Below are 25,169 nucleotides of genomic sequence, written 5' to 3'. Positions count from 1 at the left end.
CTGAAAGGTGGCAGATGAGGTTTAACAATGATAAATGTAAGGTTATACACATGGGAAGAGGGAATCAATATCACCATTACACACTGAACGGGAAACCACTGGGTAAATCTGACAGGGAGAAGGACTTGGGGATCCTAGTTAATGATAAACTTACCTGGAGCAGCCAGTGCCAGGCAGCAGCTGCCAAGGCAAACAGGATCATGGGGTGCATTAAAAGAGGTCTGGATACACATGATGAGAGCATTATACTGCCTCTGTACAAATCCCTAGTTAGACCGCACATGGAGTACTGTGTCCAGTTTTGGGCACCGGTGCTCAGGAAGGATATAATGGAACTAGAGAGAGTACAAAGGAGGGCAACAAAATTAATAAAGGGGATGGGAGAACTACAATACCCAGATAGATTAGCAAAATTAGGATTATTTAGTCTAGAAAAAAGACGACTGAGGGGCGATCTAATAACCATGTATAAGTATATAAGGGGACAATACAAATATCTCGCTGAGGATCTGTTTATACCAAGGAAGGTGACGGGCACAAGGGGGCATTCTTTGCGTCTGGAGGAGAGAAGGTTTTTCCACCAACATAGAAGAGGATTCTTTACGGTTAGGGCAGTGAGAATCTGGAATTGCTTGCCTGAGGAGGTGGTGATGGCGAACTCAGTCGAGGGGTTCAAGAGAGGCCTGGATGTCTTCCTGGAGCAGAACAATATTGTATCATACAATTATTAGGTTCTGTAGAAGGACGTAGATCTGGGTATTTATTATGATGGAATATAGGCTGAACTGGATGGACAAATGTCTTTTTTCGGCCTTACTAACTATGTTACTATGTTACTATGTTACTAATAATGGCCAAACATACACAGATATAATAATGGCCACACATATCCATATACAACACGACCAAAACATACAAATAAAACACTGAACACACACACATACTGTATACACCACAGTGAGTAAACATACACATATACCACTAAACATACGTAGTTCCGCGCCGAGATCTCATCTCCCGAGATCTTGGTGCTGAGATCTCCATCTGCGCATGTGCCCGACCGGCGGTCAATTTTCCCGGAGTCCACAGCACAGGAAACTATGGAACTGCAGGAGCTCTGGCCTTTCACAAAATGTCGGCAGAGGCACCCCGCACCCCCGGAGACACCCGCAGCACTGGACACCCCTGGCAGCACCGCCGGGCACCCCTGCAGTGCCGCACACCCCGCAGCGGCATGCCGCACATCGGAACACCCCCTCATGCGAGCCTGCGGCCTGCAGCATCACCCCACTTCTGCCACCTCCAGCACCGACCCTGGGACCCCGATTCACTGCAGCTACCACCCCTGGTAAGTAATAAGATGCATGGATTATAAGAAGTACCACCATTTTATTTTTAAAAAAAATCCCTATTTTTCTCCTCAAAATTTGGGGGTGCGTCTTATAATCTGGAGCATCTTATAATTCAAAAAATACAGTAGTTAAAAAGACTATTTGGTATCCCCAAAACTTCTGGAAGAATACTCTGAGGACTGACAAGACAAAAGTTTAACTTTTTGGAAGATCTATGTCCCATTAGTAGAAGAAACACAGCAATTCAGAAAAGGAACATCATACCAACAGTCAAATATGGTGGTGGTAGTGTGATGGAGTAGGGCTGTGTTGTTGCTCCAGGACCTGGAAGATTTGCTGTGGTAAAAGGAACTATGAATTCTACTAGCTACCAAAAAATCCTGAAGGAGAATGCCCGGCTATCTGTTTGTGACCTTATGCTGAGGCACCGGTTGGGTTATGCAACAGGACAATGATCCAAAACACACCAGCAAGTCCACCTCTGAATGGCTTAAGAAAAACAAAATTAAGACTTTGGTGTGGCCTAGTGAAAGTCCTGACATTAATCTGATTGAGATGCTGTGGCATGACCTTAAAAAGGCCGTTCATGCTCAGAAACCCTCCATGTTGCTGAATTACAACAATTCTGCAAAAGTGAGGTGGCCAAAATTCTTCCAGAATGTTGTAAAAGACTCATTGCAAACGCTTGACTGCAGTTGTTGCTGCTTAGGGTGGCACAACCAGTTATTAGGTTTAGGAGGCAATCACTTTTTCACACAGGGCCCTGTAGGTTTGGATTTCTTTTTAAAAGCCTTCATTTATAAACTACATTTTGTGATTACTATCTTTGTCTAATATTTATATTTGTTTGGTGATCTGAAACATTTAAAGGGAACCTGTCACCACCCCCCAGGGCGTTTTTTAAGTAAAAGAGTCACCTTCAGCAGCACAAAGGCTGCATTCTGTTAAGGTGGCTGTTATTTCTCTTAGCCCTAGGAACGCAGAAATACAGACTTTTATAAATTGCCCACATGGGTTGAGCGAAACAAATCGGACAAATTCAAAAATCGCCGACTTTCAGCAAAGTCGGGTTTCATGAAACCTGACCCGATCCTAGTGTGGTATCGGCTATGAGGTCGGCGATCTGCGCGCAAAAGTCGCGTTTTGTATGACGCTTTCAGCACAATTTTTCAGCCAATGAAGGAGTACGCAGAGTGTGGGCAGCGTGATGACATTGGTCTCGGTCCCCACCATCTTAGAGAAGGGCATGACAGTGATTGGCTTGCTTTCTGCTGCGTCACAGGGGCTATAAAGGGGCATGCACGCTGGCCGCCATCTTACTTCTGCCGATCTTAGCATAGGGAGAGGTTGCTGCAGCTTCATCAGAAGAAGGGATATAGTTAGGGAGGGAAGATTAACCCCCAAACTGCTTGTGCTGTAGCGATTTCCACTGTCCAACACCACCATTATTTTGCAGGGACAGTGGAGGCTATATTTTTGTGCATCAGCTCTGTAGCTTATTAGGCTGCCTTATAAGGCTCCCTGATAGCTGCATTGCTGTTTGCACGCCGCTGTGCAAACCAACTGCTTTTTTAAAAGCAAAAATCCTGTTGCTCCTTTCTGCACAGTTATCTTGTTTATTTGTCCACACTTTTGTGTGCAGCAGTCCTTTTTATTGCTGCCATACTTTTCCTGAGATCATTGTGGGGAGATTGAAATTGTACTACAGTCCTTGTATTTTTTCATATATCTTTCTGCCACTTACATTGTGTTGTTTTATACACTGGGCCTGAGTTTTGGTTCAGTCTCCCCAAAAAAAAGGGAGATTTAAATTCTCAGCAAGTTTATATACACATTCTACCTTGTTTTACAGTACCATATAACGGTTGTTATTTTGGTTAGATTTTCCAAAAAATGAGGAAGTCTGGTGGAAGAGCCCGTGGGCGGTGGTTGCCAGCTGGTACTGATGGTGATGCATCTGGTGGTAGTGGCAAAAGCACAATAGCACCTAAGGCTGGAGGTGTTGAGCCAGCGTCATCGTCTGGCTACACAAGGCCTTGAAGGCTGCCTTATCTGGGAGTAGGAAAACAGCTTTTAAAGCCGGAGCAGCAGGAAAAAGTTTTGGCTTTCCTCGCTGACTAAGCCTCTAGCTCTTTCACCTCCTCTTCAGAAAGTTCCAAATATAAAAGCAGCGAGTCGTCAGTGGATGCTCCCGGTCAGGAACAAGACGTTTCCTTGTGTCCTTCACCCAAACCAAAAGTGAAGGATGCGTCAGGCGACACTACAGGTTACTCCATGGAGCTCTTTACACATACCGTGCCTGGGTTAGAAAGGGAAATTGTTAACTGCCCATTACACGATGAATCGGACATGGAGTGCACTGATGCACAGCCATAGCTAGATTATAATGCTGTTCCATTGACTCAGATCACTACATTGCCCTCGCAGTGTACTGAGACAGAATCTGACCCTGATGAGACTATGGAGCCCAGTCCCGAACGCTATAGCACCTTACACGGTGACACAGAGGAAGGTGCACATGACATTGAAGAGGAGGTGATAGATGACCCAGTTGTTGACCCAGATTGGCAGCCATTGGGGGAAGAGGGTGCCGCTGCCAGTAGCTCAGAAGCGGAGGAGGATGATCCGCAGCAGCCATCTACATCGCAACAGCTGTCATCTGGCATGCCCGTATCAGGCCAAAAACGTTTGTCAAAAACAAAAACACTTTTAGGACAGCGTGGCCATCCGGTGAAAGTAGCACAGAGTGCAATGCCTGAAAAGGTATTCCATAGTAGGAAGAGTGTAGTGTGGCAATATCGTTGCAAGGCCAAAGCAGTCAGGGAATAACAAGGTTATTGGTAGGAAACACTGTATGTAGGCCAACATCAAGAATACCATCACCAACCCTCTCTCAATCCGCCATGTCCACCACCATCACTGCTAGTTCCACCATATGCAGCTCTCCAGTCCAGCTCACCCTACAAGAGACTCTCGTTTTGTAAAAGAAAGTACTCATCCTCTCATCCGCATACACAGGGTTTGAACGACCACATTGCTATACTAATCTCGTTAGAGATGATGCCCTACCGGTTGGTTGAAAGCGAAGTTTTCAAAGACCTGATGGCCTACGCAGTACCACGCTATGACTTACCCAGTCGGCACTTTGCGAGAAAAGCCATCCCAGCCCTCCACCAGCATGTCAAAGACCGCATTGTCCATGCACTGAGGCAATCAGTCAGTGGAAAGGTGCACCTCACAACAGATGCATGGACCAGTAGGCATGGCCAGGGATGTTACGTGTCCATCACGGCACACTGGGTTAATGTGGTGGATGCAGGGTCCACAGGGGACAGCCATAGTGGGACAGTTCTGCCTAGCCCTCGGTCTAGGAAACAGTTGGCTGTAGGCGTTCGCCACACCTCCTCCTCCAGAAGCGAAAGCTCGTCCATAGAGCGCAGTCGCACGACCACTCCATCCGCAGCTGCCAGTGTTGCACATGAGCCGAGGTGTCCCATTATCGAACAGCTAGTGGTAAGCGTCAGCAGGCTGTGTTACAAATGAAGTGTTTGGGCGACAACAGACACACCGCGGAAGTACTGGCCGAGTACTTGCAGCAAGAAACTCAGTCATGGCTGGGCAGTGTACATCTTGGGGCAGGCAAGGTAGTCCGTGATAACGGAAGGAATTTTATGGCTGCCATAGCCCTTTCAGAACTGAAACACATTCCTTGCCTGGCTCACACCTTGAACCTGGTGGTGCAGTGCTTCCTCAAAAATTATTCGGAGTTACCAGCCCTGCTCCTGAAGATGCGAAGACTTTGCTCGCACATCCGCCGGTCGCCTGTACACTCCAGCCATATGTTGAACCATCAGCGATCGCTGAATCTTCCCCAGCACCACCTAATAATCGACGTTGCAACAAGGTGGAACTCCACACTGCACATGGTTCAGAGGCTGTGCGAACAGAGGCGTGCTGTAATTAATTTGTGGGAGGATACACATACACGGGCAGGCACTTGGATGGCAGACATGGAGTTGTCTGGTGTGCAGTGGTCAAAGCTACAAGATCTCTGTCAAGTCCTTCAGTGTTTTGAGGAATGCACACGGCTGGTAAGTGCAGACGACGCCATCATAAGCATGAGCATCCCACTAATGCATCTGCTGATGCAAAGTTTGACGCACATTAAGGAGCTGGCGTCTGCAGCCAAGGAGCAGGGAAGCTTTGATGACAGTCAGCCATTGTCGGCTCAGGGAACTCTCCTGGACGAGGTGGCAGACAAAGAGGAGGAGGATGATGATGGGGATGAATATTTATGGGAGGAGGATGCTTCTCAGGGGGCAATACAAACTGGTGGCATTGCAAAGTCAGGTACAGGGTTTTTGCGGGACACAAGTGATGTTGATTTGCAAGAAAGTGCTCCTTACCCCAGCACAAGCAGTGAATTGACACCTGGAACATTGGCCCACATGGCTGAGTATGCCTTGCATATCCTAAAAAGGGACCCCCGCATTATCAAAATGATGACCGATGACGATTACTGGTTGGCCTGCCTCCTGGATCCACGATAGAAAGGAAAATTACAAAATATCATGCCACATGAGAACCTTGAGCCACTATTGGCTACCAAACAAGCAACTCTTGTAGACCGTTTGGTTCAGGCATTCCCAGCACACAGGGGGGGTGATGGTTCTCACACGAGCCGTGGGCGCAACATGGCAGAGGTGTTAGAGGTGCACAAATACGAAGTGGCGTTGGACAGAGGGGTTTTATGACCAGGTTGTGGAGTGATTTCGCAATGACTGCTGACACGACAGGTACTGCTGCATCGATTCAAAGTGACAGGAGACAGCATTTGTCCTGTATGGTTACGAAATAATTTTCCTCCCTTATCGAAGTTCTCCCTCACAGGTCATTCCCCTTTGATTACTGGGCATCTAAAATAGACACCTGGCCTGAATTGGCAGAATATGCATTACAGGAGCTCGCTTGCCCAGCTGCTAGTGTGCTATCAGAAAGAGTCTTCGGTGCTGCTGCTTCAATACTGACCGAAAAAAGGACACGGCTGGCTCCCCGAAATGTTAATGATCTAACCTTCATTAAAATGAACCAATCATGGATTTCAAATTATTTTGCCCCACCTTCCCCTGCTGACACGTAGCTTGCCGGAAAAATGTCTTGTTTTTGGCCTCCTCTTATTGACCTCTCAATTCCTCCATTTGCAGCTGCTGAATGTCCACCATAGGCCATTTTTATACCTCCCTAAATGGGCTGACTCCCCCCACAGGGCCGTGGTCACCACCTGGCGCAAGCACCCGTGCAAGTGCCGTTTGCCTGGACAGGTGGGTGGGCCCACTCTTGGGCGACGGCACTGGCACAGGGTCCCTCATAGTACAATGAAGTGTCTCTGATGGTGGTGGTGCACAACCAACGTCAGACACACCGTCGTAATATGAGGGGCCCTGTGCCAGTACCGCCGCCCCCGAGAGAGTGTTCACCCCCCAGCTCAAAACAGTGCTCTACCACTTGCAATACTTACCTCTCCCTGCTCCACCACTGTGTAGTCTGTGCTGATAAATCCTTCAATGGCACTGCCAATACAAATTTGTTGAAATGATAGATGATAGTTAAAATATACAGGGGCCCTGGCCTCCATTTAGACTAGTTAATACTTTGCGCCTACTACCACTGTCACTACCACTGTCTGCTACTCAGCAGAGGAGCCCACCCCTGTACCTAGCTATGCCATCTGTTTAGTCCTGTTACCAATTTTGAACTGCATTTTGCCTACTTTATTATTTGGGCCTACTACCTGTGTCTGCCACTCATTACAGTTGTCCTCCACTGAATAAAGCAATGCCGCCTATTTAGTCCTGTTACCAATTTTGAACTGCACTTAGCCTACTTTATTATTTGGGCCTACTGTGTCTGCCACTCATTACAGTTGTCCTCCACTGAATAAAGCAATGCCGCCTATTTAGTCCTGTTACCAATTTTGAACTGCACTTAGCCTACTTTATTATTTGGGCCTACTACCAGTGTCTGCCACTCATTACAGTTGTCCTCCACTGCCTGCTATCTGCCAATATTTCTCGGGCATGCACAGTGCGTGCTGACCGGAACGGACATCAGGCGATGATGTAATGCTCTCGCGCCTGCGTGGAGGGGAGGCCCAAGATCCCGCCCCACAGTGTGTTATGATTGTTTTAACACTGCGGGGCTGAGAATCTGGAGCCTGCACAGTGGAGCGGGTCACCATGCTCCATTCAAGATGGTGCCGAAGTCTCGCAAGACTTCACAAATCTCGCAAGACATCGGCACTATCTTCAATAGAGCACGGTGTCCAGCTCCACTGCGCAGGCGCTAGATTCCCAGCCCTGCAGTGTGAATACATCATAACACACTGCGGGGCGGGATCTGGGGCCTCCACTACACGAAGGCGCCGTCATGACAAACAGATGAGGCGGAGGACACAGTGGGATGATGGACGGCTGCGAGGCGGCTGAGTCAGGGGGAGAAGACATACCTCCGGGACACAATAGAGGTTTGGCGGGAAATTTATAAAAGTCATTATTTCAGTGTTACTAGGGATAAGAACCATAAGAGTCACCTTCACAGAATGCAGCCTTAGTGCTGCAGAAGGTGGCTCTTTTACTTAAAAACACTCTGGAGGTGACAAGTTCCCTTTAAGTGTGACAATCATGCAAAAGAATAGGAAATCGGAGGGGGGGACTTTCACACAACTGTGTGTATATTACATACATACATATACACAGATATACTCATACATACACACCCACATAAAAACACTGGCCAAATATAAACATAAATCACCAAACATACACATATACCACACACAGATGACTGACCAGACATACGCACCACACACAGGAAGCACTGTTCACCATTACGACCGCCATCCAGTGCAGCCTAGAGGGGCAGTCACCCAGTCAGACACAGCGGGGGCCTAGTCACTGAACATGTAGCTATCTGCAGGGTGAAGCATAAGACTACAGTATAAGAATAGAGTCCTAATTCACAGATAATCTCTGGCGTACACGCGGCTTAATCTCCACAGATCGTAGCTGCAAGCTCTTTCCAGAATAATGATGTTAATGAGTCCGGGCAGCATCCTTGAGTCGCACGGCTTGTGTGACGACACTGTGCGGCAATTTCTATTTCCATCTTTTGCCTGTCACCTGCATATGATTGAAGGAATAGTTCATGAATCATCCCCTAAACTAAAGCGACCTCAGAGACGGCAAAAGGAGTCTCATTAGGAAGCCTCATGACAATTTGTCCGGCAGCGGCTCTCTGTTTATTTTCCAGGTGCCCATTAGATTGACCCATTACAGTCAAATACAAACCATATGGGGTCCAAAGGATAGAGCACAAAAAAAAAAAAAAAAAAAACACAAGAAAAAAGAAAATCACTTTTCTCAGCCACCTGACGTTAGTGATTGGCAGTCATCGGTGACACTTGTACATTACGGAATTGCACTATAAGCAATTTATGAGCAGATGCCGGCCATGCGGCATTCCAGACCCAAAGCTCCAGTGTCATCAATTGCCCCTTATGGTCTGGCATGGGTCACATTGGTTGGACCCCCACAGAGCGGGTATTACAATTCCCTGGTAGGTATCCTTTCTTCATGAGAAGATGCTATATGGAGTGCCTACAGCTCTTCTGGTAATCTAATGGGGGCATGTTAGGCAATTCCATAATACCATAATATGGAGTTTCCCTTGGATGTGGGGCAGAAACGAGGGTCAGGCTACACAACTGAATTGGATAGTTGCTGCATCATAGGAAATTGCTGATAATGCAATTCCATAAGAAGCGATTTTCCTATGGCTTTCGTGGACTGCACTTGTAGGAGGTTACGATTGTTGACTCCTTTTTCTGAATCGCCCTTCTTACTCACAAGCTTTCAAGTAGTTAATTATTCTGGAGCTGGTTAGGGCAAATCCCCTGCAATAATGAGATGCAAGACAAGTGTAGGCGAGTAAGGATGGATCCCATCATCTCCGGCTTCTTGCCTCCTGGCTACAGGAACCTTAGTCTTGTAGAATGTGAGGGATGAGATCTGAGCACAAACCCTAGTCCCTCCTCTCTCCTTTGGTCGCCCTCCATTGATGATGTGCCGCCGGTCACATCCACAGTCCATAACCGGTGAGGCAGGAGCAGGAAATTCCGGCTGTCACTCAGGAATCCAGCCAAACATCTGAGCAGAATGAGGGCAGTGCAAACAGGCACATAGGCTGCAGTGCTACATGTGTGGCCCCCTATAGGGCAGCACCTGGAGGGTCTACAGGTCCAGAAGGCACCAAGCCATGTGGCAGCTCTGCAATCTTAGGTGCCAATCATAAATGTAGCAACTGGACTGGTGCTTGAAGGACCTTTCACACGGCTGATGTAGATAGTATGGGGCTCGAATTATTGGTAATATGATTGGTGGGCCCCCATACAGTTTTTCTATTGTCTGCAGCACATCCTCGCGAGTTGTGCTGCAGATTATGTGATTTTTAGGCCTCACAGACGATCCAATCAACTGATTAACAAACACATGGCTGATCGGTGGCATGTTCATATCAACCAATGGTCGGAAACCAGGGTTTTTACATACAGTGGGGTATCTCCAATGGAGGAAAAACACCCAGCTGTTATGGGGCCCATGAGAGAAGCTCACTTTACTGTCCAACCAAGACTTTCTAGCCAACCTATTCTGTGACTGCATCTACATGCCATGACCCCAACTGAAACTCCCAACACACAATGACTCCACCAAAAGGTCCTACATTTTTTTTGTATTTTCTTTTTTTTTTTTTAAGACAATTCGGACTTCTGCATTGTACACTTAGAAACCAGAACATCCATATTATGAAACCTTGAATTGTACTAGCTTTGCCACCTTGTCCTGTTCTACCCCAGCTAAATATTTCCCTCCATTCCCGTTCTAACACGATCTCACGCTTCAAGGAGTTGTCTAGATAGAACTGATCGTGCTGTGTCGGTAGAGGAGCTGTGTGAGCGACCACACTAGAGTACCACCAGGTACCCCAAAACATGGTTCCATAAGAAATTTCAGTTCTGTCTACAAGCAGCATGTCAAAGAGCCAGAGGAGCTGAACCCACTGATTATATTATATCTATATCAGTGGAAACATCTAGAAGAACTTGCCATAAATATAAACCCATGCTCATTCTGGGCTTAAAGGGGCTCTCTCACAAACAAAGTTTATTTCAATCAACATATCTTGGAATAATACTAATTTCCACAATTGGATGTGTTTAAATAAAATGTTCCTGTGCTGAAATAATCTTAGAAATGTGCCCCTGCTGTGTACTGTGTAATGGCCGTGCCTGATTGTGCGGGAACATGGTCTGATCATACCACAGCTCCTGGGCAGGGGAGGAAGCAAAAGTGAGTATACAGACAGGACAGCACCTGATTCGTTCTTTCAGGTAAAACATTGCTTAACCCCTTCACGACATGTGCCGTACATGTACAGCGCATGTCATGTCACTCCCTTTGATGTGGGTTCCGGCGGTGAGCCCACATCTTTCCCAGCATATGCAAGCGGTTTTGAACAGCTGACATGTGCCCCTAACAGCCGCAGGTAGAGTCACAATCCACCCGCGGCTGTTAACCTGTTAAATGCTGCTGTCAAACGCTGACAGCGGCATTTAATGTAGTCGCGCCGGAAGCGCATCACTAATCCCACTCGTGTCACTAATTCCGCCCATCGGGTAGATGATGGGTTGACCGACAACCCAGGGTCTGCAGCAAACCCCTTAGGTTGTCATTGCTTTATTGACTTTTATATTATATGCCATTTTCGGAGACCCACAATTTATTTTTCTGCCGTTAAGAGTGATATGAGGCCTTGTTTTTTTGAGTGTTGGGCAGACATTTTTATTGATACCATTGTGTGAAATATACAATGTTTTGTTTGCTTTTTATTGCGTTATATGTCTTAATTGCAGAAACCACATTTGGGAGCTTTAGTTTCTTTAAGACATTGAACTTTTAAATAATTTTAGTGTATCTAGTTTTTATTTCCTTATGTCTGAACTGGAAAGAGGGGGTGGATTATTTTACGTTATATCTTATTTACCGTATTTTTCGGACTATAAGACGCACTTTTCCCCAAAAAAATTTGGGAGGAAAATGGGGGGGTGAGTCTTATAGTGCGAACACAGGCTGGCCGGGCAAGGGGGGTTGTAGCAGAAGTGTGGCGATGCTGCGGCAGTGCGGAGTGCACCTAAGCAGGGTCCCTTCATCAGGTTGCAGAGGCAGAAATGTGGTGGCGCCGCCACCCAGTGTCCATCCTGAGCAGAGTGCATCACCAGTTTCCCTGCGGCTATCTTCCTGAAGCTGTGGACCACCGGAGGCTTCAGGAAAATGGATGCCGGAGGCCGCACATGCGAAGATTGAAATCTTGGCAGCACTCGGCTTTAGGAAAATGGCCGCCGAGATCTCAATCTGCGCAAGCGCGGCTTCAGGAAGTTGGCCACAGGGAAACCAATAATGCACTCTGCTTACTGTGGACACCGGGCTGCTGTGCCACCACATTTCTGCCGCCGGCATCCTGAAGAAGGGACCCTGCTGAGGTGCACTCCGCACCCCATCGCCACACCTCTGCCGTCGCCGGCATCCTGAGGATGGGACCCTGCTCCACCTCTGCCTCAATGCCGACACCGGACCCGCAACATCGCACTCCGGGAGTGCAGCATTGTCCCACTTCAGCTGCCACCGGCTTCCTGAGGAAGGGACTCTGCCTTCTGTGACCACGCTGTACCACCGCTGTGTCTAAGGTACGATACCTTAAATTCTGACAATAAGATTGACCCCGATGTTATAAAAATCTTTTTTCTGCTATTTTCCACCCCAAAATTTGGGTACGTTTTATGGTCCGAAGCGTCTTATAGTCCGAAAAATACGGTATTTATTTTACTCACGTATATAGCGCCATTAATTCCACAGCGCTTTACAGACATTATCATCATTGTGCCCATTGGGGCTCACAATCTAAATTCCCTATTAGCATGTCTTTGGAATTATTTTTACGTTAATTTTCTGTCCCTGCAATCGGAATCTTAGATCGTTGGATCACGTGTGCTGTACATACTGCAATACTACTATATTTAGTTTATAGTGAAATTGACTGGTCTCCCATGAAGCACAGGCATATTCTGGACTTCAATGGAGGACCAAGATAGCAGCAAACAGGGTTTTCGGGGTAAAGAGGGAAGAGTGAAGCAGGGCTCTCCTCTCAAGAAAATAAGGAAATGTACTGTAGTATTGTCAAGCACCAGACTGCCCTTTTATCACAAGTGGACCCATTTTGCTCTTGTTGGGGGTTCACTCTCCTAGGGGGCTCTGAGAAAACTTCATCAAGTTATCATTTAACATTCCTAAACTTCTTAAAGGTTTGTGGCAAAATTAAAACTCAGCTATCCATAGTGTTGGGGTTTGACCACAAAAGACCCCCAGTGAATGGGGTTCCCAGTGTCCTGTGTGTGAATAGAGCACAGGACTGAAGGACATAGGTGAGAACAGTGACAGTCACTTGGACTGAATACAAGCAATGTGCATGTGGAAGTCTTGTGCTCCACTAACACGAAGGGCATTGGAACCACTGTTCTCATGATCCAAGAGGATCCCAGCTATCAGAACATTAGGATAGATGTAAAATGTTAATTTTGGGACAAATCTTTTTTTAATGGGCACAGTCCTTGGTCTACTGGATTAGAAACTCTTATGTAGGAGTTATAATGGTGGTCATGATGGTGGTCACCCTATAGCTTGACTGTAAAAATATCACCAAGGCTTTCTTTGCCGAGTTGAACTTGCCATGCAGAATAATGAGGATACCGGTGGGCCCCAGAAGGCTCGGACATAATAACGGCTCCCACCCTGCAGAAGAGCGCCCCAGGGCAGTGAGAATCTGGAATTGCTTGCCTGAGGAGGTGGTGATGGCGAACTCAGTCGAGGGGTTCAAGAGAGGCCTGGATGTCTTCCTGGAGCAGAACAATATTGTATCATACAGTTATTAGGTTCTTTAGCAGGACGTAGATCTGGGGATTTATTCTGATGGAATATAGGCTGAACTGGATGGACAAATGTCTTTTTCGGCCTTACTAACTATTTTACTATGTTATTTAGAGCAAACCAATGCCATGGAGTCCCAGAACCGGTAGATGTAATGAAAACATGTGGAAGCCAGCACTGCAGCGATCAAGCTTCCATGTTATGTCGCCACTTCATATCTAATCTGGTATTCACCTTCCCATGTACCCAGAGCTCACACCCCGCATCTTTGCTGACAACAAGTACAAAGTTCACTCATCTGAGGAGCCGCCTGCAACACCTCCCTATAGCGATAAGGAACAAGGAGTGTGGACTCAAGCTAGGCCATAACCCCTCACTGACTGTAAACACCTGGGCATCCCATCCCCCACAGCCTGGAGCCATGCAGCAGCCACACTAACTGGGACAGAACACATGAAGACTTTATTGATGGTCATCAGATCATGTATTATACACCTATATGATATTTGTGGTATGTATACGCAGGATTATTGACTATTAGTGACCATATTGTGTACATGGGACTCGCGTTCCTTAAAGAGGTAGTCCTATCCTTGCCTTATTTATGGCTTATATTCAGCGTGTGTCACACATGTATGATAAGTGCAGGTCCCAGAGGTGGGAACCACATCTATCTCCAAAAAGGGGGTCCCCCAATTACCATACAGTCTATTGTGCCACCAGCCCACGTAAGAGAGGTGGTCACACATGGGCATGGTTCTATCCAATCACTTAAGGCCCCGTCACACATAGCGACGCTTGAGCGATTCCGACAACGATACGACCTGTCAGGGATCGCTCAAGCGTCGCTATGTGGTCGCTGGTGAGATGTCAAACAGTGAGATCTCACCAACGACGCAGCAGCGATGCGGCGACCTGTAGCGACCTGTACAACGATACTATTTCATGACGATTCAATGGGACGTTCTGTCAGCGAGGTCGTTGGTAAGGTGTCAAACACAGCGATGTGTGCTACCCAGCGGGACCTCAACGATCAAAAAATGGCCCAGGCCATTCCGACACGACCAGCGATCTCACAGCAGGGGCCTGGTTGCTGCTACGTGTCACACATAGCGAGATCGCTACTGAGATCGCTGTTGCGTCACAAAACTTGTGACTCAGCAGCGATGTCGCTAGCGATCTCGCTGTGTGTGACGGGGGCTTTAGGCTGGTTCCTCAAGTCCAAGTTTCACAGCCTGTAATCTCTTTCCTAGACGCGGGTCTTCTTGCCCAAACTCAACAACCCAATATATATGCCTATGACTCTATTGTGCTTGGGTCAAGAGACCTGCAGTTGGTCCTTCCATGGGAGCTAAGAAAACAGGCCTGTGTCCTTCCAGGCTCTGGAGTCAGGGTCAGCTTCGGGCCAGAGCTGGAGTCAAAGGTTGGAAAAACAGAGGTTTGAGATGGTAAATTGTCTTATCAACTGCCCAACCTTGGTATCTGCAACTTCTACAAAAGGTGGGGAGTACCCTCAGGGGTTTAGGTGGCTGTCAGGGGGAAGTATAGAGCCCCCCTAGCCCATGGGTTGTGCCTGGTATCGGAGCTCAGTTCCATTTCAGTGTATGCGATATACCAGACACGACTACGCACAAGGAGGTGTCGTTTAGGAAAAAAAAGCTCCTTTACTAATCCCTGAAGTGGGCTTTATACTTGCTATTTTCCTCAGAAGCTTACGTTCTTGCAGTCACCCGCAAACAGGTACCAGGGCACTGGGCAACTGCAGGATTTATACATTAATTTGAGGTCATTTATGCAGTAAAGGGGATGTCTGGTTTTGTCAACCTCATCTCATACTGCAGGACTCCCCATGTCAGGCCTTGGGTGCCCTGTAATCAGCTGGGAGCTGAAATTCTGTGGATGCCAGTGGTTTGGGGTACTGCAATAGAAGGGTACCAGAATACAGTTCAAAGAGTTGGAAAGGATTCACAAAATTGGTCTGTTTTGTTTCCAAGAAACAGCGCCACTCTTGGCCATGGGATGTGTCTGGTATTGCAACACCGCCCCTGTAAAGTAAATGCTGCTATAGACAGGAAAGGAGTTATACCAGGGGAAAATGTTGCTGGAGCGGTGCCAGCACCAGAAATGAGCACAGGTTGTTAATATTTTATTTGGGGGAATATACAGGAGCACTTGAGAAGTAGTGGACAACCCCTTTAAGGATCAGATGTTTGAAACTCGCACCGTGCTTCTGGAGAAAATGCCTACCTACCTCGATAAAGGACAGTGCCAACCTGAGCAGTCGGCAGCACCCACACTAGCCGCAGCCCCTGGCACGTACTCCCGGGTAGGTTCTTGGCATTGGTTGCATTTTCTCCCTGTGCTTAAGTGGATTTATTCCCCTTCCCAAAACGATACCGATCCTCTATGAAATAGGTCCCGGTGTATGCAGTACATCAAGAGGCAACTTACGGAAATATTTCAGGGTCTCCTCTATCTGCTCAGGGGTGAGGCGCAGAGGTAGATCTGCCGGGAGCACGGGGGTCTGCAGCCAGTCATCGTGCTCGTAGCCAAACATGGTGTCGGCGCGGAGGGTGTAGTGCGGGAGCCGCTCCTGCAGCAGGCTGATGATCTCCACCTCTGGAACGTCCCCACTGGTGCACACATCTGGGGAGGGAAAAGGGAAAATCTGTTGGAAAACTCTCTAATCATTCTCAGCCAATAACATTCATTGGTGGCTTTCAAGATCTCAGCTTGCTGCTCCAGAATGGCGACCAGATCCCTCTGCCTGGTACATAAAGATGCCTGTGATGCAATCGGCGATCATCATCACGTGACTTGGATACAGTTTCAGTCTCTGGATGTAATTAACGGTGAATTCACTTCACTGGCAGCAAACAGAGATATTGAATATAATGAGTAATGCAGAAAACCTTTTTTTTTCCCCCAGCTAAATTAGGTTTACAGTAAAGATTATTGCAAACCTTCCACATAATGGAAGGAATTGCAAAAGATTTGCCATTCAGGATCTCAGAAAAGGTGACTGACAGCCTTGGTGGGAGCAGGAAGACCTTATATTACCCAGCTACAGGGCTATGAATTCTGAGAAACAACACTGCCCTCTGCTGGACACACAACAACATTGCAATTGTAAAATGCTTTCCTATTGTGCACAATTTATTCCTGGCAAAAAGTGTAATCAGTAAGAAGAATCTGAGGGCGAAAGATACATCCATAGCATCTAATGAAATAATACAATCATGAATATATAGTATCTCACAAAAGTGAGTACACCCCTAAGTAAAAATGGCCAAATTGTGCCAAATAGGGTATGTGCACACGTTGCAGATTTGGCTATTTAACCTGCGGATTTTTCAAAAACGGTGCAGAAAAATCCGCACACGAATCCGCAACGTTGGCACATAGCCTTAGGCATTTTCTCTCCCTGGTGTCATGTGACTCTATGTTACAAGGTATCAGGTGTGACTGGGGAGCAGGGTGGTAAATATTTGGTGTTATCGCTCCTACACTCTCTTAGGGTATGTGTCCACGTTCAGGATTGCATCAGGATTTGGTCAGGATTTTTCATCAGTGTTTGTAAGCCAAAACCAGGAGTGGAACAATAAGCGGAAAAGTATAATAGAAACATATGCACCACTTCTGTATTTATCACCCACTCCTGGTTTTGGCTTACAAATACTGATGGAAAACCCTGACCAAATCCTGATGCAATCCTGAACGTGGACACATACCCATACTGGTCACTGGAAGTTCACCATGGCTCCTCATGGCAAAGAACTGAGGATCTGAAAAATAGAATTGTTGCTCTACTTAAAAATGGATAAGAGGCTATAAGAAAATTGTCTGCACCCTGACACTGAGCTGCAGCACCGTGGCCAAGACCATACAGGTCTTTTCACAATAGATGTACGAGTGCTTCCAACATTACCGCAGAGGGTAAAGGGGTTGGGGGATCCGCCTGTCAGTGCTCAGACCATACATCACACGCTGCATCAAATTGGTCTGCGTGGCTGTCATCCCAGAAGGAAGCCTCTTCTAAAGGTGATGCACAAGAAAGCCTGTAAACAGTTCCGGTAATCCGTGTCCTTAGTCTGGTCTTCAGCAAACTATGTCCTGTGGTCTGATGAGACCATGATAAACTTATTTGGGTCAGATGGCATCAACTGCTATGTGGCGGCAATCAGGTGAGGAGTGCCCATACAAAGTGTCTTGCCTACAGTCAAGCATGGTGGTGGAAGTGTCATGGTTTGGGGCTGCCTGATGTGGGGAGCTACAGTTCATTGAAAGAACCATGAATGCCAACATGTACTGTGACATACTGAAGCAGAGCATGATTGCCGCCGTTCAGAAACTGGGCCATAGGGCAGTATTCCAACGTGATAACGACCACAAACACACCTCCAAGACCACCACTGCCTTGCTAAAGAAACTGAGGGTAAAGGTGCTGGACTTACCAAGCATGTCTCCGGACCTAAACCCTATCGAGCATCTGTGGGGTAACCTCAAATGGAAGACGGAGGAGTGTATGGTCTCTGACATCCACCAGCTCCTGATGTCATCATGGAGGACTGGAAGAAGATTCCAGTGGAAACCTGTGACGCTCTAGTGACCTCCATGCCCAAGAGAGTTAAGTCAGTGCTTGAAAATAATGGTGTCCAAACACAATATTGACATTGTGGGCACAATTCTTCCATTTTTACTTATGGGTGTACTCACTTTTGTTGTCAGCGGATATAAAATATTTACAAAAATGTGAGGGGTGTACACACTTTTGTGAGATAGTGTACAAACTCCTTGCAGATGTTGTCCTTAGTGGGATTTGAACACAGCAGGCCTGTCGCCTCTACCAAATTTCCCTTTAGTCATGTGGTCTCTATACCCAATCATACCCTAATGACTGTACGATACTTCAGGTCTGAGCCAGGACAGGTAGACAATTACTAACCACAGCCATCAGCCGCTGCCCTGCTCATGTGCCATGCTGCCATCTAGTGGCATTAGCTCATGTACCATGGGGCCTAAGGGTTAACGTTTCTCCTTGTGGAGAGTGACAAGCCAAGCCTGACATGCTAGAGTTTTGTGTGAAAAACTATGTATGTATGTATGTATGTATGTATGTATGTATGTATGTATGTGTATATGTGTATGTATGTGTGTGTATATGTATGTGTGTGTATGTATATGTGTGTATGTGTGTGTATGTATATGTGTATGTATGTATGTATGTGTATATGTGTGTGTATGTGTATATGTGTGTGTGTATGTATGTGTGCGTGTATGTATATGTGTGTGTGTGTGTGTGAGTATGTATGTATATATGTGTGTGTGTATATATATATATATGTGTGTGTGTGTGTGTTTATGTGTGTGTATGTATGTGTGTGTGTGTGTATGTACAGTATATATATATATATGTGCGTGTGTGTATATATGTGTGTGTGTGTGGCGTGTGTTGTGTGTGTGTGTGGGTATGTGTGTGTGTGTGAATGTGTGTGAATGTGTGTGGCATGTGTGTAAGTATTCAGTGTGTGTGTTTGTATGTCTGCATGAAAAATTGGGCATGTACGAAGTAAGTGATTGACTTGATGAGCGCAAGTGTGTGAATTCTTGGGCACAGGTATGTTCCATGTGTGCGACTGAGTGTATGACTTATTGCACCAATATATGTACTCAGTGGCTATAGTGCACTCACTATAGGGAGGGAAACTATGGCACGGACTCTGGAATCTCCACTACCAGACGAACTGTGGAGGACTCAATCAAAATCTCTTCCTTTAGACCCATGAATGAAGTTTATAAATACACTAGATGGTGGCCCGATTCTAACGCATCGGGTATTCTAGAATATGCATGTCCACGTAGTATATTGCCAGCCATGTAGTATATTGCCCAGCCACGTAGTATATTACCCAGCCACGTAGTATATTGCCCAGCCACGTAGTATATTGCCCAGCCACGTAGTATATTGCCCAGCCACGTAGTATATTGCCCAGCCACGTAGTATATTGCCCAGCCACGTAGTATATTGCCCAGCCACGTAGTATATTGCCCAGCCACGTAGTATATTACCCAGCCACGTAGTATATTGCACAGCCACGTAGTATATTGCCCAGCCACGTAGTATATTGCCCAGCCACGTAGTATATTGCCCAGCCACGTAGTATATTGCCCAGCCACGTAGTATATTGCCCAGCCACGTAGTATATTGCCCAGCCACATAGTATATAGCAGAGCCATGTAGTATATTGCCCAGTTACGGAGTATATTGTCCAGCCACGTAGTATATTGCCCAGTTACGGAGTATATTGTCCAGCCATGTAGTATATTGCCCAGTTACGGAGTATATTGTCCAGCCACGTAGTATATTGCCCAGCACAGAGCCACGTAGTATAGAGACGTAAAAAAAATATAAACATATTCTCACCTTCCGAAGGCCCGTTGGAAGTCCTGCTATACTTACCATCCGCCGCCTTTGACGCTCCTCGCCACGCTCCCAGGAACGCTCCATTGCAAGCGGCAAGGTCCTTGTCATGCAGGTCCTTTTCGCACAGGCGCACAGGACTTGTGATGACGTCGCGTTCACATGACCGTGACATCATGGCAGGTCCTTCTGCCACACCATCCGTGCGACCGGAACGAGCCGGTTGCATCGCGAGGACCGGGAAAGGCGGCGTAGGGGAGTATATAATCATTCTTAATTTTTTTAATTATTTTTAACATTCGATGTTTTTACTATTGGCGCTGCATAGGCTGCGTCAATAGTAAAAACTTGGTCACACAGGGTTAATAGCAGCGGTAACGGACTGCATTACACCACGGCATAACGCGGTCCGTTACCGCTGCCATTAACCCTGTGTGAGGGCAGACTGGAGGGGTGTATGCGGGGAGTAAGGAGCGGCCATTTTCTTCCGGACTGTGCGCGTCGCTGATTGATCGCGGCAGCCATGACAGGCAGCTGCCGTGACCAATCAGCGAACAAATAACCGTTACAGACAGACAGACAGAAGGACAGACGGAAGTACCCCTTAGACAATTATATAGTAGATTGCATAAAGTGGGTGGAAGGGGGGAAAGTTTTTCCTTTTGGCGAGCAACAAATTAGCATATAGCGACTAATGGGCCATGCAATGGGCCCCTGATAAATTAAATATGCAAAATAGCCTCTTCAGAGATGAAGAGGACAGGAACTCTAGAGGCACCTATTGTGGTAGTAGTCTAATATGGACCCTTTAACGAGCCTTGTCACATGACTTACGATAAAAGCGAAACCAGATACTCTATTTGACAGGCATTTTGGGGTGTTTGCCCCTCGCTAGTTCAAATCAAGAGAAGTGAAGTGGCCCCCGACAGTCCTCTTGCTCTCTTAGGAGGATATTTTCATTATTTATATGGCTGGCAAGTCAACTGCTTTTTCAGGACTCCTCACTTGGTTTGTGACTGTGCGACCAGTCCCGTCCAAATCTTATTTCTTTTGTGTTCCCTATGACTGCTTTATATGTAGCGTCTAAGTGGACATACTGTAGTTCCACCTACCACTCTCAGCTTACATCCCCCTTTATACAAGCGACACCGTCACCCCAACGCACGTTTCGCTGCTACTTCATCAGGAGGCATGATGAAGTAGCAAACGTACGTTGGGGCTCATACAGACTGACACAACTACGTTGTAAGTCTCTTTATACTGTCCTTTAGCTCTCTAGACATATTGGTAACACTGCTCTACCTCTTTATAAAGTGAAAGCAGATTTAGTGCTTATCACCACAGACTACACCTTTGTTGGGCTGTACTCAGCCTCTTTGTTGTTAAGCCTGGATATGTGGTGATAGTTTCTTGTACTTTTATTCCTGCTGTGTACATAGAGTGTGGTTTTCTCGCATTTGGTCTGTTCCAATTGTTTTACGTGACAGATTTATTGTGATACTTTGCACAAATAGTTTATGGTCATGCACTTTATTTAGTCAGTTTGTCTGTCCCCCCAATGAAGCTCAGCAGCCTCTGTATTTTACTCATTAAATTTTAAAATGTTAGGATTATACTCTATGAGCAATCAGTTCATTTTTTTTTAATTACGGCAACAGTGCTAACCACAGCCACCATATGGGAAATAGTCATGGACATGCCCCAAGTGCACTACCAGCCTGATTTGCATATGGTGCTACGCTAGATTCCTCATGACTGGCACATTGGATCGCTACAAGTCTCTATAGAGCTATGCCACCACTTCCATGTGTGAAATCATGCTAGTGTTCCGATTACGGACATGATCTCCCATCCAGAAGATGAGCGATGACTTGTGTGGGGGTCCGACCACTGATTCTGTGATTGAACGGTTGTGTTTGCTTCTTTGTATTCTTTAGCAATGTAGTCACAGCAGCCTTCATTTCACTTGGGGCACTTACAGTATCAATTTTGTTTTTAAGCAAGTGTGTATTTTGGTGCTGTGATGCCCTCCATATTGGCCAAACGTCCGACTATCCAATTGCCTACAGCTGAATGACAATCCCTATATACATGGGCGCTCTGTTCTGCATGTATGCGCTCTGATTGGGGAGAGGGGGTAAGCCACTACGGGAAACAATGACCATTATATGTGGAAACTCAAGAAGTCTGATCCCCCACCTCCAACAAAAGCCAAAAATGTTACACAAATTAGATGGGGGCCCGGTCTAAAGTCTTAGGCTATGTGCACACGTTGCAGATTTGCCTGCAGATTTTTCTGCACTCAATCTGCATCTCTTGGCAGAAACGCAGGTGCGTTTTTGATGCGTTTTTGAAAGCTAAATAAAGATGTATTATTGAACCAAAAACAATTTCTTGTCTGACCTTCTCTTTTACATTTGTCCAACCCACACTCCATTACACACACACACAGATAGAGAGATAAATAGATAGATAATAGATAGATATAAATATAGATAGATAGATATGAGATAGATAGATAGATAGATAGATAGATAGATAGATAGATAGATGAGAGAGAACGGAAAATGTGCATGATTTCAATGGAAACATGCATGGAAAACCGGATTTGGAGGCCGGATTCATCATTTCACATCTCAGTTTCATAAATTTTTTGCCGGATCCGTCACTGGGCGTTTTTTGCGCCGGACAGAAAAAACGTTCTTCTGTACGCTTGTTTTCTCCATCCGCCGAAAACAGCTTATCTGACAGATCCGGCAAAAAATGGATGAAACGTGTGGCCATCAGGCACAATCCTGCGCTAATACAACTCTAGGAGGAAAAAAACTGATCTGGCGGAAAAAAAATGGATCCGTTTTTTTTCAAAACTCGCTGGATTGTGCCTGACGACAAAAACCTGATGTGTGAAAGTAGCCAGATAGATATATCTGTAGATTCATAGATATATCTATCTATTTATACATATATCTATAGATATATCCATAGTTATCCATCTATAGATATATAATTACAAGGCCTATGTTTATTAATGAATGTTTAACCCCTTAATCCCATATGACGTACTATCCCGTCGAGGTGACCTGGGACTTAATTCCCAGTGACAGGATAGTACGTCATATGCAATCGGCTGCACTCACGGGGGGAGCGCGGCCGAGTGTCAGCTGACTATCGCAGTTGACATCTGGCACTATGTGCCAGGACCGCCCCCGGCACACTGCAATCAAACATGATCGCAGCATTCCAGGGGCATAGAGAAGCATCGCGCAGGGAGGGAGCTCCCTGCGGGCTTCCCTGAGACCCTCGGTACAAGGCGATGTGCTCACCTTGTACCGAGTGCCTCCTCCCTGCAGGCCGTGGATCCAAAATGTCTCACCAGCGCCTGCTCAGAGCAAACGCTGGTAAGTCTGAATGTAAGATCGCTGATCTGACACAGTGCTGTGCAAAGTGACAGATCAGCGATCTGACCCTATAGTGTGATGTGCCCCCCCCCCCCCCTCCTCCCCGGACAACGTTAGAAAGTAAAAAAAAAAAAAAAATTTAGATGTGTTTAAAAAAAAAGAAAATAAAAAAAAAAAATTCCTACATAAAAAAATATATATATTGTTCCCATAAATACATTTCTTTATCTAAATAAAAAAATAAATAAAAGTACACATATTTAGTGTCGCCACGTCCGTATTGACCCGACCTATAAAACTGTCCCAATAGTAAACACCTTCAGTGAACGCCGTAAAAAAAAAAAAATAAACGAGGCAAAAAACAACACTTTATGATTATACCGCCAAACAAAAAATGGAATAACATGCGATAAAAGAGACGGATATAAATAACAATGGTACCGCTGAAAACGTCATCTTGTCCCGCAAAAAAATGAGCCGTCATACAGCAACATCAAAATAAAAAAGTTACAGTCCTCAGAATAAAGCGATGCAAAAATAATTATTTTTTCTATAAAATAGTTTTTATCGTATAAAAGCGCCAAAACATTAAAAAATGATATAAATGAGGTATCGCTGTAATCGTACTGACCTGGAGAATAAAACTGCTTTATCAATTTTACCAAAGTGGAACGGTATAAACGCGCCTCCCCCTCCCCCCTCCCCCCACCCCACACACACACAAGAAATTCATGAATAGCTGGTTTTTGGTCATTCTGCCTCAGTAAAATCGGAATAAAAAAAAGTGATCAAAAACTGTCACATGCCCGTAAATAATACCAATAAAAACGTCAACTCGTCCTGCAAAAAACAAGACCTCACATGACTCTGTGGACCAAAATATGGAAAAATTATAGCTCTCAAAATGTGGAGACGCAAAAACTATTTTTTTGCAATAAAAAGCGTCTTTTAGTGTGTGACAGCTGCCAATCATAAAAATCCGCTAAAATACCCGCTATAAAGAGTAAATCAAACCCCCCTTCATCACCCCCTTAGTTAGGGAAAAATAATAAAATTTAAAAAATGTGTTTATTTCCATTTTCCCATTAGGGTTGGGGCTAGGGCTGGGGCTGGGGATAGGGCTGGGGCTAGGGCTGGGGCTAGGGCTGGGGCTAGGGCTGGGGCTGGGGATAGGGCTGGGGCTAGGGCTGGGGCTAGGGCTGGGGCTAAAGTTAGGGTTAGGGTTAAATTTAGGGTTAGGGCTACAGTTAGGGTTTGGATTACATTTACACTTGGGATTAGGGTTAGGGGTGTCAGGGTTAGGAATGTGGTTAGGGTTATGGTTGGGATTAGGGGTGTGGTTGGGGTTAGGGGTGTGTTTGGGGTAGGGTTTCAGTTAGAATTGGGGGTTTCCACTGTTTAGGCACATCAGGGCTCTCCAAATGCGACATGGCGTCTGATCTCAATTCCAGGCAATTCTGCGTTGAAAAAGTAAAACAGTGCTCCTTCCCTTCCGAGCTCTCCCGTGTGCCCAAACAGGGGTTTACCCCAACATATGGGGTATCAGCGTACTCAGGGCAAATTGGACAACAACTTTTGGGGTCCAATTTCTCCGGTTACCCTCAGGAAAATACAAAACTGGGGGCTAAAAAATAATTTTTGTGGAATTTTTTTTTTTAATTTTCATGGCTCTGCGTTATAAACTGTAGTGAAACACTTGGGGGTTCAAAGTTCTCACAACACATCTAGATAAGTTCCTTAGGGCGTATACTTTCCAAAATGATATCACTTGTGGGGGTTTCAATGTTTAGGCACATCAGTGGCTCTCCAAACGCAACATGGCGTCCCATCTCAATTCCAGTCAATTTTGCATTGAAAAGTCAAATCGTGCTCCTACCCTTCCGAGCTCTGCCATGCGCCCAAACAGTGGTTTACACCCACATATGGGGTATCAGAGTACTCAGGACAAATTGCACAACAACTT

General features: G+C 46.0%; 1 protein-coding gene across 3 annotated transcripts in view; it reads right to left on the bottom strand.

Annotated features, from left to right (window-relative positions):
- Nucleotides 1-25,169, bottom strand: part of HAP1 (huntingtin associated protein 1) — a 141,673-nt gene that overhangs the window by 53,979 nt on the left and 62,525 nt on the right. For all 3 annotated transcript variants that reach the window (XM_069751545.1, XM_069751544.1, XM_069751547.1), the window contains one exon: nt 15,839-16,033. In XM_069751545.1, coding sequence (XP_069607646.1) covers nt 15,839-15,944 — 106 coding nt within the window. In that variant the 5' untranslated portion in view covers nt 15,945-16,033. The remainder of the gene's footprint in view (nt 1-15,838; nt 16,034-25,169) is intronic.

This window comes from Ranitomeya imitator, chromosome 2, assembly GCF_032444005.1.
Source record: "Ranitomeya imitator isolate aRanImi1 chromosome 2, aRanImi1.pri, whole genome shotgun sequence".
In the NCBI taxonomy this organism is placed as follows: domain Eukaryota; kingdom Metazoa; phylum Chordata; class Amphibia; order Anura; family Dendrobatidae; genus Ranitomeya; species Ranitomeya imitator.
The sequence above is the reverse complement of the archived record's forward strand: the minus strand, read 5'-3'. Positions and strand labels throughout refer to the sequence as shown.